Source organism: Channa argus, chromosome 22 (assembly GCF_033026475.1).
Source record: "Channa argus isolate prfri chromosome 22, Channa argus male v1.0, whole genome shotgun sequence".
Taxonomy (NCBI): Eukaryota; Metazoa; Chordata; class Actinopteri; order Anabantiformes; family Channidae; genus Channa; species Channa argus.
Window position 1 is genome coordinate 8953087 of NC_090218.1, and position 15540 is coordinate 8968626.

General features: G+C 37.8%; 1 protein-coding gene across 2 annotated transcripts in view; it reads left to right on the top strand.

Moving 5' to 3' along the window:
• LOC137108035 (gamma-aminobutyric acid receptor subunit beta-2) overlaps positions 1-10905 on the top strand; it is a 56239-nt gene extending 45334 nt beyond the window's left edge. The window contains exons 6-10 of one of the 2 annotated variants that reach the window (XM_067492307.1): positions 904-1041; positions 2765-2917; positions 4509-4753; positions 5565-5705; positions 6321-10905. In XM_067492307.1, coding sequence (XP_067348408.1) covers positions 904-1041; positions 2765-2917; positions 4509-4753; positions 5565-5705; positions 6321-6668 — 1025 coding nt within the window. In that variant the 3' untranslated portion in view covers positions 6669-10905. The remainder of the gene's footprint in view (positions 1-903; positions 1042-2764; positions 2918-4508; positions 4754-5564; positions 5706-6320) is intronic. The other variant, XM_067492308.1, reaches the window with a different exon arrangement.
• The last annotated feature ends 4635 nt before the right edge of the window (positions 10906-15540 follow it).

Genomic DNA, 15540 nt, shown 5'->3' on the forward strand with positions numbered 1-15540 from the left:
AGAAGGAGCAGCTTTGGTTGAGATTAATATTAATGGACCTGCTCCATGTCCCTTTGCAGAATTTAGTGGGTTCCAGGAGTAAAAATGGAGGGCAAGCTTAGACATTTAATAATTCTTAATAACTCTTGGTATTAATCATTTAGTTGCTCAAGGGATGAAACAATATAAAGCTGTGACAAATAAAAAACATTTGACAGTATGTGCAAAGGGTTTCACGTGCTGAAAAGGTTGTATGGTATAGATTTCACATTTCATTAGTTGTTAGTAAGTAAATAAATTACTTATTGTCAAGACGTGAGCATTTGCCTTGCTCAACAGTACCTCACAGTGGACGGCGAGAGGCCTTTGAATTGTGGAGCCGCTTAGTCGTCCACTGTCGTCACAGCAGGAATCAGTATGCACTCGTGAATAAGGGTTAAACAAGAACCCGTTCATGAAAAGTGCTTCGCAACATTTGTCCTATGTGTTTCCAAGGTTACATCATGCTCAACTATTACGAGGGATCAAGAAGAGCAAAGAGCACAAAAGTGGAGAACTTTGAATGTTAAATAATAATGTTTGACACAATTGTTGTTGGTACTTTGAAAAGTGTCAAAGTATTTAATGTGCATTGTATTTGACTGCGTAAATGAATGAGTTTCATAAATTCTGACCAGTCTAGTCCAATGTAGGTAGACAATTGCCATGAAAGTATGATGCAAAAAAACTGTGGGAAGAATGGATCTGGAACTTTTCAAATCAGTGGCAGTAAACAAGCCAATTGTACTATAAATGCACTCACAGAAATGTTAGATGACCTAATCATGGACGGTCTCCAATTCAGATGGGGCATGATTATAAACAAATACAAATACAGGACGTTGACAATATTGATTAATTCCTCTCATCTGCCCCCTGTGTCAGACGGCTACACTACAGATGACATTGAGTTCTACTGGCGAGGAGGAGACAACGCTGTGACGGGGGTGGACAAGATCGAGCTTCCCCAGTTCTCCATTGTGGATCATAAGCTCATTTCCAAAAATGTTGTCTTCTCCACAGGTAACGCTCTGAACAGACTGAAAAATGCATGAACACACACAGTGTTAGATTTGGAGAACAAGTGGCTCGTGATAACTCGCTGTACAATGCTGAGCACAGGCACAGCAACAATAAAGGCAAATAATGCAGGAGCAAATCATTAGCTGTGAAATAATTATCATCTTGCAGCGTGGATGTTCTTTTTTTTTCCACACGTTTACTGTTGTTGCTTTGGCTTTATTTTCATTAAAATAAGCCACTGACTGTTTTCTGACACTTAGAGATATCACATTTCATTATCATTCTGTTGAGGCATAAAAGGCAATATGGCGATTCATACATATTGGCTCATCACTGCTGGCACTTATTGATATGGAAAGTAGCATCCACTAATTCCAAGTTCTATGAAGTACACGGGCACACAAACTGAATTAAGTGCTGCCCTAGAAGACAGAAGATACTATAACTTATTTAACAGCAATAAACAACAAATGCCGCCTGATACAATTAAATATTCATCTCTTCTGTATTTTCATATTCATGAATTTGTCATGCAAGCAAGCAACTAAGCAGGACAGTGGTTCTGCTGAATATAGTTTCTAGGTAGCTACTGAATTATTGTAGCGCTATACTGAATACTGTATTGTATTACTATAAAAAGAACGCAGACACTCCACCAACGAGAGATTGTTTTCTCTGCATGGGTCACATATTCCACAAAACCCTATTAATAATATAATGCTTGTTGATGAATGTGTATGTGTGTGTGTACTTTTTCATATCATCAACAGCATGTATGAACTGTGCCTGATTGTATTATCTACTAGACTGATGGGGGCTCCCTCCTACATTTATTGCTATATTGAGGAACTGACCCAGGGGGGTGGGTTCACTCAAAAATGCAAACATCAGCAGTGCCTGTGCATTTTTCCAATACAAGGGTCATGTTTGCTAAAAATGCTAAAATGTCACTGTTGCACAAAAAGCAGATCAGAGTGAGCCTGGTGGAATTGTTTTCATTAAAAAAAAATAAATAAATAAAAAGTAATCCTCCTTCCTCACTCCTCTTCGGTTTCTGCATGACTTTCTAATGAACTGTAATTGCACTGTATTCCAGCTCTTGTGTGCACATTCCCCCATTCAGTTGTAATTTGGTTATGCAACTCAAAGCAAATTAGAGCCAATTCCCTAAGGAGCAAAATGTTTGTTTTGATACGATTTGCCCTTAACAAAACCCCACCGTAGGCCTTTTTCAAATACAGCAGAGATAAGCAAAAATTGGGGGAAAAGGAAAAAAAAAAAAAAAGACCCCTAACAGATAAACCACTGAATATCCTGCAATACTGTGCATAAATATGTGCAGTGGAAAAAGTTTATAGTGCAGAGTGCTGATGCTTCAGTTCAAAGGAGACAACAAATGTGGCTTTTTAATGTGGACAATCCAGAGATGAGGAACTATGCTCAACATGGGGGTGAAAAAAAAAAAAAAAAAGCTGGTTATTGCCAGTTACAGCGTGAAAATCAAGTGCATAGATGTATAGTTGCATCAATAAAAGCATGTTCAACACTGTCATTTTTGGACCACCACCTTTGAGATAGTCACACATTATACACTAAACTATACTTAGAAAGACTATACTTATACTAAAGGAGCATAAGAAGAACACAAAGTCCTGGAGACCTGTGAAAACGTCACCTAACACCGCCTTTGCTTTCTGTTGTCCCCCCTGTCCCCTCTCTGCAGGTGCTTACCCTCGTCTGTCCCTGAGTTTCAAGCTGAAGAGAAACATTGGCTACTTCATCCTGCAGACATACATGCCTTCAATCCTCATTACCATCCTCTCCTGGGTGTCCTTCTGGATCAACTACGATGCTTCTGCTGCCAGAGTGGCTTTAGGTGAGGCCTGTAATGCAAATACACAGCAGATAGAACGGCAGGCGCTGAAACCAGGGGTGGACACTTCAAGGAAAATTACACTGGAACTGGAATAGACTGACTGACTGAAATCAAATATGTGATGCAGCAATCTTTGGAGTCCATAAGTTGGGTAAAAAGAAATCACAAGACATTTCATATTACAGCAAGTCAGAGCAGGAAAATCTGAATGTCTAAGATACTGGAAATGTGTTGTAGTAAACTATTTAAAGACCAAAAAAGAATAAAAAAAAATAAGTGCTTCAAGTATTGTTTGTGAATAGGTCAAATGTTGTTCCTACAATTCATGACCACAGACGCGCTTTTTAGTGCCATCAAGGACATGGCTGAAATATGCAGTTCTTCAAATCAAGCCTAAATCTGTAGTGTTATGTATTCATAGAATACTGTTGGTATTAGTGCTGCTCATTCTGAGCCGTATCGTGTATTTAAAGACCACAGAGTGGCACTGCACTGATCCACAACTACTGTCTCACTGTGTGTTAAACAGGGTCAAAGATCCATCCTGTTACAACAACAATTGCTTTAGGATCAGGTCTGTTCTGAAAGTCAGCATTCTCTCCCATTATCCTTGATCACGTAAACCTCGAGTAGCCGGTGAGATTTGTATTGAGCGTTGTCCGAGTTTATCTGAAGCTCCCTGTCGTCTTTTCACCCAAGTCCATGCCCCCAGCTTTATCCATCCTTCTGACAGTCTTTTGCTTTAGTCGACAAGGCGATATTGCTGATTGACGAATGAGCTCCATTTAGTGATCGAGGGGGAACGCATGCATCAGATTTACTGAAAAAAGAAAAAACAAGCAGTGCTCCATAATCGAGACAGTAAGCAGAGGTAGGGGAGCCCCCTCCCCCACTACATGTAAATCAAATGGTCACTGTGCTGAAGAAAGTTGATGCTGAAACAAAAATTGTCTTAAATAAGTGTATAACGTACAAGTATGTGTGGGAGGACTCATGAGCACTTATAGATGAGAAAACACTTTTTTTTACCATATTTAAGTTTTAGTGTTGGCCTTCTCAAGCCAATTATAATTCCGCGCATACACTACATCCCCAAGCCAATGCTTTGCTAGAAGTGACAAAAAACATGAAAATAAATTCTAATTGGTAAGAGTTGTCATTCACCATGAGCAGAAACCCAGAACCCTCCACCCCAGATTGCAGGGTTTGAAAACTCTCAGTAGGTCTTCTCCACTAATGATCAAGAACTCGGCTGATGTGCCAAATTCAAATTGGTGCTCAGTGTCTGCTACATGTCTCTTAGCTCGTCTCTAGCTCAGTTTTAAGTCATGGGGGTAACCCCCTAGGTTTCATTGATCATGATGGGCTTCATCAAGGTGATTACAAAGATGTCTTGCGGTGTAGTGGAGATTAAACCTGTCACACAGGTCCTAATAGTAGATAAAAGAGATTCATGGGGATGATGGTATAGACTTAATAAAATGTATTTCTTTCCCGTCCCACTTATTAGGGGTAAAAACAAATAAAAGCAGCTTATTCCACTGTTGATGATACTGTCAGTGGTTTCATGGATATGGTCTCTCTCTACCAGGTATCACCACGGTGCTTACCATGACTACTATTAACACCCATTTGAGAGAAACCCTCCCCAAAATCCCTTACGTCAAAGCCATAGACATGTACCTCATGGGCTGCTTCGTCTTTGTCTTCCTGGCACTACTGGAGTATGCACTGGTCAACTACATCTTCTTTGGACGGGGGCCTCAGCGTCAGAAAAAGGCAGCTGAGAAGATAACTACAGCCAACAATGAAAAGATGAGGATGGATCCAAACAAGGTAAGATTGGCTGAGCTTGGCCGCATCCTATTTTTGAATAAAAGCACTAATGCACAATATTCTTCAGAAAAAACTGATCCACTTATGTGGAAAAATCTGCATACTGTTTGAAGAGTCAAGCTTTATCTGTAGATGAGCTCCCATACACTCACATTTACAGTAAACACAGTTCCTCTGCTCGAGATTCACAGAATCACACATATTCTTTACTTTAAATTTAATTATTCATAAAGCTGTCTAAGCAGCTCCGAATAATTACTAGCAAGGAAAAGAAAGGCACAACTTCAAATTGAGGGTTGACCTAATGTTTCCTGCCTTCACTGTGCCAAGTAAATCCAGCTTAATAGGCTTGTACCATCACTGTTTGAAATCCAAATGTGACATGTTGCCAGCTGCAAACTAGGGAAAGATGGTCTCCGAGCCACTTGGCTCTTTGTCCTGGTAGAAAGAGTTGAATTCACCTTCCTATTATGTGCTTCCAGCTCAAATAAACCAAATACTTACTAGCAGATGTGCCAAGTGGCCCCTATAACATGGCTGCTGATTTCATTTGAATACAAACCACTGATTGGAAGTGAGCAGAAAAAAATAGCATTAACAGCTTGTGATATCAGTTGAAGGCAAAGACAAGAATCATTAGACACATGTGGTTCATGTCCACGTGTGATTTCCATTTACCTACTTAAAGCAATTTAATCATTTCATAAAACGTACATCTTTGTTCTAAACATATACCCACCTACAGAAATATGGGCTTCTTCCACTGCCTTTTAGTTGCTCGCGTAACCATGGCAATGTTGTTTGCTTGCAGTGGCTGGTGGGCAATGTGGTTGGCAGGGATGATACTTTGTATGCAAGAATGAAACAAAGGGATCTCGATGGCCATGACTCAATGTGGGAACCGATCTTTGTGGATGACGCAGCAATTGGACTGGGCGATCAAAAAAATAAGGTACTGCCAAAAACCCATGTCAAAAATACATCAAACGACATCAAATCTGCTTTTAAACATTTACACAACATCTTACTGCTACTAATTTAACTGCGTAACTCAATGCAGCCAAAAAACGGATTCAGACTTTTTTTTTAAAAAGTCCAATAAATTCAGGGTGAAGCAACAGAATTTGCAGTATTTGGAGTTGAGTGTTTGGCTTAAAAGTCCAATATTCACATCCCATTTCCTCCATTTTGATCTCCACTTATTCTTAGGGAAAAAGTTTAGCGTTCAAATTGTGTTCATGAACTAAATGTACCACACATAGTATAAATTCTCTGTGTGGTCATTACAAGACACGACTCCTTTCACATTACACATAATCAGTTCCACCCATCCACCCAATGTCAAGCAGACATTATTTTGATTGGTTAGAAAGGTGAGCCTCACCCAACAACTATTAGAAGTTTCAACGGAACCTCTCCACATTAAGTTTTGGAGTACATTACTATAAAAACTATGAAAACAAAAGTTGGAACATCTTAAAATGACACGTTTTGAAAAATGTGATTAGGAGAAAACACTGACTGATATTAATACACTAGACAAATTTTACTTGTTTGCTTTGGGCAGATGGACCCACATGAAAACATCCTTTTGGGCACCTTCGACATCAAGAATGACATGGGTGTTTCAGAGCTGGCTCTAGGTCTCAATGACCCGCGAAATACCATGCTGACATATGACAGCTCAACTCTGCAGTATCGCAAAGCAGGGCTGGCCAGGCACAACTTTGGCCGAAACGCGCTGGAGCGCCACATGACTCAAAAGAAGAGCCGACTACGGAGGCGTGCTTCGCAGCTAAAGATCACAATCCCAGACTTGACTGACGTAAACTCTATTGACAAATGGTCAAGGATGATCTTCCCGACTGTCTTTTCTTTTTTCAATATTGTTTACTGGCTTTACTATGTCAATTAAAAAGAAAACCTAAGGACGGCATTGGGGGCAAGAACAAACAGATTGCTTATTTCTTAGCATTTGGTTTATTTCATCTTTATGTGATCTTGTAACATTAGAATGAATTCAACATTCAGGACTAGATCCATCATATCTTTGAAAACCATATTTGGAATACCATGTGAAAACCTTGTAAAAAAGAAAAAAAAAAAGAAAAAAAAAAGATTGAAAACATAAGGTGCCTGTTCCTGAGTAAATGTTTAAGTTTTACATATTTATCTTTGTTGTTTTTTTAAAAGTGTTTATTTACATATTTTATATGTTTTACTACATTAGATTAACAGTAGATAAATAATTGCCAAAACACATATCAGTGAGATACAAATGAACAAGTGGATGTATTAGTTTAAAATTCTGACATTTAACTTCACTGACAGCACATCAAAATACATATAGAGATCTGTAATATATTAATACTTTGTAATATGGACAAAAAACCCCTTTGTATTTGGAATATGTTGGGAGCATTACATACTTTGTTTCTACACATTCTTAGATCAAACTTAATCAAATTACCTGAAAGAATATTTACTGAGATTTCAAAAGTCTAGGATTTGATTCTGATTGCACTCAAGAGGCCTGAACATCAAACATGGCATTATATATTATAAAAAAATAAATAAATAACACTCAGCCAAATTGGATACTCATTATTGTGTCCACTGTGTCAAATAGTGAGAAAGAGAATTATGTGAAAACAAACACATTATTTATCTTGGCTTTACATATACAATATTGGGTTTTACCCCTAAACACATATACATGTGGTGCGTGCTTTTGGTATGTACTGTATTTTAAGAAAGTAGTCTAGCCTTTAAACACATATATATGTAAATATAACCTGTATAGTATTTATTAAAGGGAAACTATGTCCTATAAATTCCCCTTTTTAGCTTCCTATTCTGACTTTCTTGGATATATTTACAACACTGCTAAAAATGTTCACAGCTGTTTAAAAAAACATTACAATATGATAACTTTTATACTTAAAAAACAAAAAACAAAATAAAAAGCTAAAATATGGTCGACAGAAAGGCCAGAATACACAAAAGCACAAAAATCATCAAATATCAGATTTAGACTTCAGTATAAATTTTTATGCAGATGTGGGGTTTTTTTGGCTGCAGTTTTTGTTTTTAATGTTTATATACTGTATCTGCCTCCCTTGCCAAATTATTAGTTATAATTCATTAATAATTGCTGCATTTTAAGAAAAAGGTTATAAAAGGAGAAAGCCGTCAATCCAAAATAGAGAAATTATTGCTGTTAATCAACTATTAAGGACTCAGTGCTTTTGACTTTATGTACACACAATAGATTTTATAAAAGATTTTGCACACACACACACACACACACACACATTCTTAAAAGCCATAGAGGCTGTATCGTAGTTCATCGAATACCTGGTGCTTATGGGAGCTGTCTTAGGAGGAACATTGTTATTATTACCACCACCACTACTACTACTACTACTACTACTACGATTACAGTTAAGGCTTCAGTTACAACGAGATGAAGATGTAAACATAAGACTAGGGCTGCAATACAAAAGAGTGTCATATTTTCCTCCCCAACAATTTGCCACACTGTGTATGAATGAACTGTGATGTTAGAGCCTCTTCTCTGCCTACGTACCAAATCATTCATCATAGAGTGAATTCAAGTTGGACCAGAGTAGAGTTACTACAAGTAACATGAAATTGTATCCACGTGAAAACTTAATGGCGGACAGGGCAGGTCTAAATAAGTTTTGTTTTTTAAAAAGCATGAATTTCCTTTGTTCCACATGGTTCGAATGGATTATTTCTCCTGGTTTGCCATGCATTTTTGGAGATGTTAAAAAAAAAAAAAAGCACCTAAAAATGTCCTTTTTAATTAGTTATTTACCTAAAGCATAGCTGCATTTAGTTTCGTCTCGCTGCATGCTCTGTCCAGTAGAAATTCCTTGTTTTGTGTTTTTCATCATTTTCACTTTTATCTCTGAAATCTCTTTTGCGCATTTGTGTTTGCTTTACCTTAAATAAGAATTCATACTGTACAAATGTATGTTTGATCATTAATGTCTGCAAAACTGGAGGTTTTCAATTTCACACGGTGTCACACTTTGATAGTTCTGCTGATTATGGCAACATAATCCTTCTAATAATTATTTTTATATTTCAGTTTGTTGTTCATTTAGGCAAATACCCTTGGGTACAATGTTTTCCTTACAGATAACATATTATTGATCATCAACTGAAACTAGGGCTGGGCAATACATACAGTAGATCTGAATCATTCAAATATAGGTTATTATTAATGGTGTCAGCAGTTCTCTGGTGTTACAGCTGTTACTCTTCTCTTGCACGACTGCACGTGTGTGAGCTTGGCCAGTCAACAGCATGAGGACTAGTGGCCGCAGCAGCTGACAGTTTAAAAAAAATAATGCCAAAGAAAGATGGCGATTTCCATATCACTGACATAACATGACTAACATCCCACTGGTGTGTGAGCTTCACATTAACAAGTTAAAACAGTCTCTATATAGAAGCCATAGCATATGCGACCTATTAGCCACAGCTGTAATGTTTCTTAGAGGTGTTCAGGGACAGTACAGAGTATAAAACGTCTATGTCTTGGAAGTGTTTAGAGCTCGCTTGCCCTGGGTAAGTGTTTTTGTTACTGTTCCACAGCAGACCCCACCCCTTTACAATGTTTACAGAAGATAAACAGAGAACAGCTTTGCTAGTAGAAATTTTGTAGATGATATTTCCCCATAGGGAAACATAAAAAAATGAGGTAAAGCAGAAAAAAAAACTATTTTTGATTCAATAATTTTGTTATATTACCCAGCCCTACATGTAACTTACTATTTAATATAAGTTACACTCACTGGCCACTTCATTACATTCGCCTGTACAATCCAATGCATAATCTAAAGCATTATACTGTAATGTTATGAGAATACAAAGGCTGATTTGAAACAATGTAAATAGTCTGTTTTAAAGTGTAATTTTTTGTTTCTTTTTGCCGTTTTTTTCTGAGTTCTACCAAAATGTAAACATGTATTCATGAATGTAGTTGATGCAGCACGTATCAGCAAAGCTATAACAATTTCTTGCACCAATGATCAGCTAAATACAGCTTAATGTACATTTATAAACACACACACACACACACACACACACACACACACACAAAAGGGTCAAGTAATAAAGAGGCTAGTGATGCCTTCGTATCAGTCCAAAATTCAACCATCTCAGGTCAGCACAACTCGTACTATAAACAACATTACAGCCACAAAGTTTAGAATTGTACCATAGGGAAAAGTAGGGAGCTTATTTCAGTGTGCATCTATAATTTCTTTGCTTTCTACGTTGACTACAAGTCTTTAAGGTACTAAATTCATCTGTGTCATAGACAAGTCCCAAATATGTTTTAACCTTTTGGAAATATAACGTACACGGTATGACGCGGACGATTGACTTGCAAGAGTGTGGTGGGTGTATGCTGGCCAGAAAGTAACGCGTTTCCAGAGCACACTTGCAACATGGTCTGCTTTACAACTTATACACTTTGTACTTCACAGCCCGTTTTTGGTTTTATATATTTTTATATTTCTACAGTCCCATGCAAAAACAATTGCAAACTGTCATTTGGCAAAACCTTAAAAATCCAATTTTGGCAATTTTCACAGTTTATATTACACAGACAAAATCCTCTAGGGATTTTGAAAACCTAAGATCTACAGTATGTTAAGGAAATCGTTTTATAGTCCATGTATACAGAGTGAAAAATACATGCTGGGAAATGATTGGAAACTGGCTTTTTTCTTAATTCCTGGAAAGTTAAGGTTTCTTTTAGAAATGCAAGGTTATCTTCAGACAGCAGAGGCGTCTGTGGAGCACAAGGACAAACCGACGTCCTTAAAAGCCTATATGACACATCTTAGTGACGGTGTATGTTTGCACACACTCACAGAAAAAGCCTTAGCCTCCTGCTGCCTTGGACATCACTCCAAGCAGCATCAAACCTTCCTACCCCCTCAACAACCCCCACCTTGATAAATCCCTATATGTGCCACTCACCAGAACATTCCCAGAAACCCTAAAGCTGTAACATTCTTAAAGTTAAACCCTGTAAAAGTCAGTATCTGTCTTTGCTATGAAAAACCTATGGAGATCAATACATTGTCAATAAATATTGTATACAGTTCTAATTATTTGCCTCTGAGTGTTTATTCTTCACAATAGCAACAGACTGATATTTTTTGTATTTTCTTTTTATCTAAAAAAAAAAAAAAATGTAAATTTAAAGATTATTTAAAATGTACACAACTGTAAAACTGGTACAACAGTCATAAGACATCAACTTCATACATTTCTCAAAGAAACACTGAAATATTTTAAAGGGCCATATTCTTACAATTGAGTTACAATTCCTTTTAATATTTTATTTGTTTGCATTTTTATTGTGACTTTATTACTGATGTGGTCACAGTTCCTAGCTTTTCAAACAAGTTTTTACCAAAGCTCAGAAGCTCCAAAGTCATTTTTATGCTTGCTGAGAGTGGGTGGCTGAATTGTCCAAAAAAAAAAAAAAAAAAAAAAATGCTCATGTAATTTGATTTCAGGGCTTTTCATCATAAAAATCAGTACAGCACATTAAATGCTGAGGTAAATAATGCTGAGTTCCGAGATGTTGAGAGTTGTCCAACTGTTGTGAAATTAGAACATTACTACTGGCCTGATAAAATAAATAAAGAGGAGAAAAAAAAGGGGGGGGAAATTATTCAAACAAATGAAAACTAGTCCACATTTTAATTATTTAGGGGCAACAATCCTCACAGTGGTTCAACTGAGCTGATTTTTATCCAAGTGAACCTTTGGTAGAAAAGTCTTTCGTCTCATCACTGAATAGGAAGCAGCTCATGCTTCTCTCTTACACGTCGCAGAACAGCTTTTTATTTCAGTGGTGCCTTGTGTCACCAACGGTTAAGGGATAACCACAAATTATGGTTCTTTTCATTCAGTCCAGCCCTTTAAAAAAGGGAAATATGAAAATGCAAAGCTACAATCCTGTTATTTGACTGAGAACTTGAAAAAGGTCAGTCAGAATGAAATCTGGGTGTAGCTGGTGAATAAATATTTTTAAAAGCACCAGTGACCTGTGGAATTACATCCATATTGGAGGATTTCACACCTCATGATTCACCTAACCGTCCATGTTTAGTGTCAGTGCAGGCAGAAAAATATACAGTGAAGCAGAAACTAAGAATGTGGAGGTTGAATTCTGAATTTTATAATAATTTAGAAAAAAAAAGTAGTAATTTTTATAAACATTCAATAAACAAATATACTTTCAATCTGTCTTGATCTGACACCGTAATTCACTTCCTGCCCTGGACTTTTATTTTGTTCCCCGTTCTCTCCACTTCCTGTCCCCAGTTTATTACTACAGCTTCACCTCATCAACAGCCACAGTTGTTTTCACCTGTTCCCCTGCCCTTTTTAAACCCCAGCTCTCCCCCTGTTCCTGGTCAGATCATCGTCCTTGTTTGTCCCTGCCATCAGTGCAACACGTCGCCTTCCAAGTTAACCGTCTCATGATTCGTGGAGTCCTGACCCTGTTCTTCTGGACTTCTGTTTTTTGATCCCCGTGTCTCAGTCGCTTCCTGTATTGTTGCCTTAACCTTTAGGTTACCAGTCATTTAACACACGTTTATCTTTCGTTCCGCCTCCTAGTTTGTCATTTTCTGCCCTCGTCAAATTCCTTTGTGGTTGACTCAGTTAATTACTTGTTTCTAGTTTTGTAGTCATCCCTCTGGGATTTGCCAGTTTTATCCTCCTTCACTGGACTGAGTTTATGTCGGTTGTTTTTCCCTGTCCTGTTAAAATCTTTAAACTCATTTTTATCTAACCGAACCCCTCTCGCCTCGTTGCTCTTGGGTCCACCCTAAAAGCCTACCCTGACACAATCTTTATATTGTTATAGTTTACCAGTGCATAAACACAAAAAAATTATATTAAAATCTTTTAAAAAGCATCGGTCAAACAATACTGAAGCGTTGTTGCAAGTATTGAGCACTGTGTTTATTTCCCAGAATAAGAGTTCTAAACTGTTGGAGTCTATGAGTTGCTGGACAGTAAAATCCTTATCAATCCACTGCACAGTTGAGCTGATGAGACATACTGGCTCTAGCAATACGACTTATCAATATGAATATTGACAATTGATCACCTGATCTTGATAAATGTATATTTTAAGATAAATACAGGTGATACATAGTTGGGATAATACACAGATTAAGAAATAAACCTTTGAGAATTGATAAATGGTGATCAATACAGAACATATAACGGGAAGAGGAGCGGATGGTGAAGGAAAATACATTTGGAGTTTCAGGTGAAATTTATTATTAAATTTATAAGGAAATAAAGTTGAAGTTAACACACGACTAGATTTGTACTGAAGGATTGTTTTTTTTTAAGAGTATTTTAGTTTAGCATTATGCTTTGTTCATTATAAACTAAGCATGTTACATTGATGAATGTGCACTGTGATTACACAAGAAGCGAAGAAATGACTTTCATGTTTGTTGCAAATTACTCAAATTTAACTGGCAAATTTTAAAATCTGTTACCAGCCAGAGGTATTTTATTAGCAAAATATTACTCAGCGTGAAGACATTGTTCTAAAGAAAAGAAAAACTAATTCCATTTATTGTCAGCATGGCCACTGTGACCCATTTATAGAAATGGTTTCAAGAATAATGCAGTCTAGTGAACAAAACTTTCAAAACTTAGTATAGCACCTTCCCTCCTGGTCAAGTGGTCAGAGGATCAGAGATTTCCATTATAGAAAATCCAAAAGAACGAGTGCAATAGTGCATCAGCTCAAACTGGGACTCTCCCCATGAAGTTCCACGTATCATCCGTGAGGTGGTTTAGTGGTGGGTGAGAGAGACAAGCGTGCCCCCTTTGGTTCAAATCCCCTCACTAACACTTTGCCTCCTACTGAACAGAGGAAGCTGCTAATGAGAGTGTGTGGTTTCTGGAAGACAGCTGTCACTACAGCCTGCTGATATAAAGCAGTGCCACATAACCGCACCTTTCAAAATGTCTGACGGAATCTCACTTCTTACGAAATAATGCTGGGATGAGTGAGACATCATAAAACCAAAAAACTTCACCGCCCTTGGGCAAGGCATTAAAACAGTCCAAAGTTTGGGTGGAAGCAGTTTTCAGTGCTCATGTTCAAAATGCATATTTAGCACAGTGCAGCCTGCTTAATCAAAAGAATCTGCCTCCCATGGCAACAAAGAGCTTTTCAAATTTGCATTGCCTTTATTTCATATGAGCACAGTGTGATGCTGGGATTTGAAACCGAGCCACGGTGGTGTAGAAATAGAGCTCTGGTGGCTCTGGATAGGACATGAGTCATGACACAGAACTGTAGGCAAACCTGGCATGACAACAAAGATACAGTCTAATGCAAAATACTTCTATTCATCTTTCACCCACAACACCCTCTTTTTTTTTTGTTTTTAAATCATTCAGTGTTTCATATTAAACTGACAAAGGGAAGCAGTGGTTGTTCAGCCAAGAAATTATACCAGCATTACAGCAAAGGGTGACTCACACCGTGGATACTTGCAATATAAAAACCATGACTCCATGAGCAATTACATATGAAACAAGTAAAGATGATAAGGTGCCAAAAGTGTGCGTTTCCCCATATGAAAGCGAGCTTTCCTTGTAAATTACTTGTGTGAATCATGTTCACTGCACGATTTCCTCTACCAACTCTGTTGCAACATGACTGGTCAATTAGTACTGTACCTTTCCACCGCAGCGGCTTTATCCACAGCTAGTTTCCGAGGACTCCAGCACAGAGACCACACAGGGAAGTCAGTAACAGAAGCAGTGGGTTTGTCTGGCAGCAGCGCCTTTAATAGCAGAACATACGGAGAAGAAAAAGGTTCCCAAAGATACAAATAATGTGCCGTTTGAAACCTATTCATTTAGGAAAAAATGTCCCGTTGTCTTCACTTTGAATATTCTTTTAGTCTTTGCTAAACCACTGTTTCCCTGTTTTCTTAATTGTTGGTAACCCCCACATCACAAGTCAGTGATGAGGGAATAATCATTAACTGATTCTACCTCATCAACCACTTGGACACCAAGGATGGACAATCTCAGTGTCAGTGTCTCAGTTTGTTATTGGGTGAAAATGTCAAGATCGACCAGGCAACATAAATGCAAATATATTATTTACTGGAGTTGCACTGCCACTGTCAACTTGGTCTAAGGGTTTAAATTCAATTTAAAAAGGGTCTTAGGGTTTAAATTGTAGCTCACAGCACCACACAGCCCTGACACATGCAGGGTTATAAAACAAATAACACTGTATTCACATGTATAAAGTCACACAAAGTAACAAAAAACTATTAAGCAATTTAAACATCATCAAATTGCCATAAATACATGAAGCCCCAACAAAAAAAAAAATGTCTGCAACATTTTTATTGTTTGGCATAATTTAACCTTCCATGTTTTTGAGTGTGTGTTTCTATTGCACCACATGCACAACAGTCTCTGTTCACAGGTGCCCTTTGGTGTTTGATGATAATGGCCTCCTTGATCTTTCACCTGCTTTCCTGCATTAGGGCAGTGACACACCAAGCAGACATCAAAGGACTAGCAGCAACAAAGGCAGACTGTTGCGTTGCCTCACGTCTCCTTTATTTGGGCGAACAAGTGGCACTTGAACACACTGCAAAGAGCCAATGGAATATTAGCAGGAACATTAAAAAAAAAGGAAGGGAAAGCCGAAACCTTGGGACTACGGATGT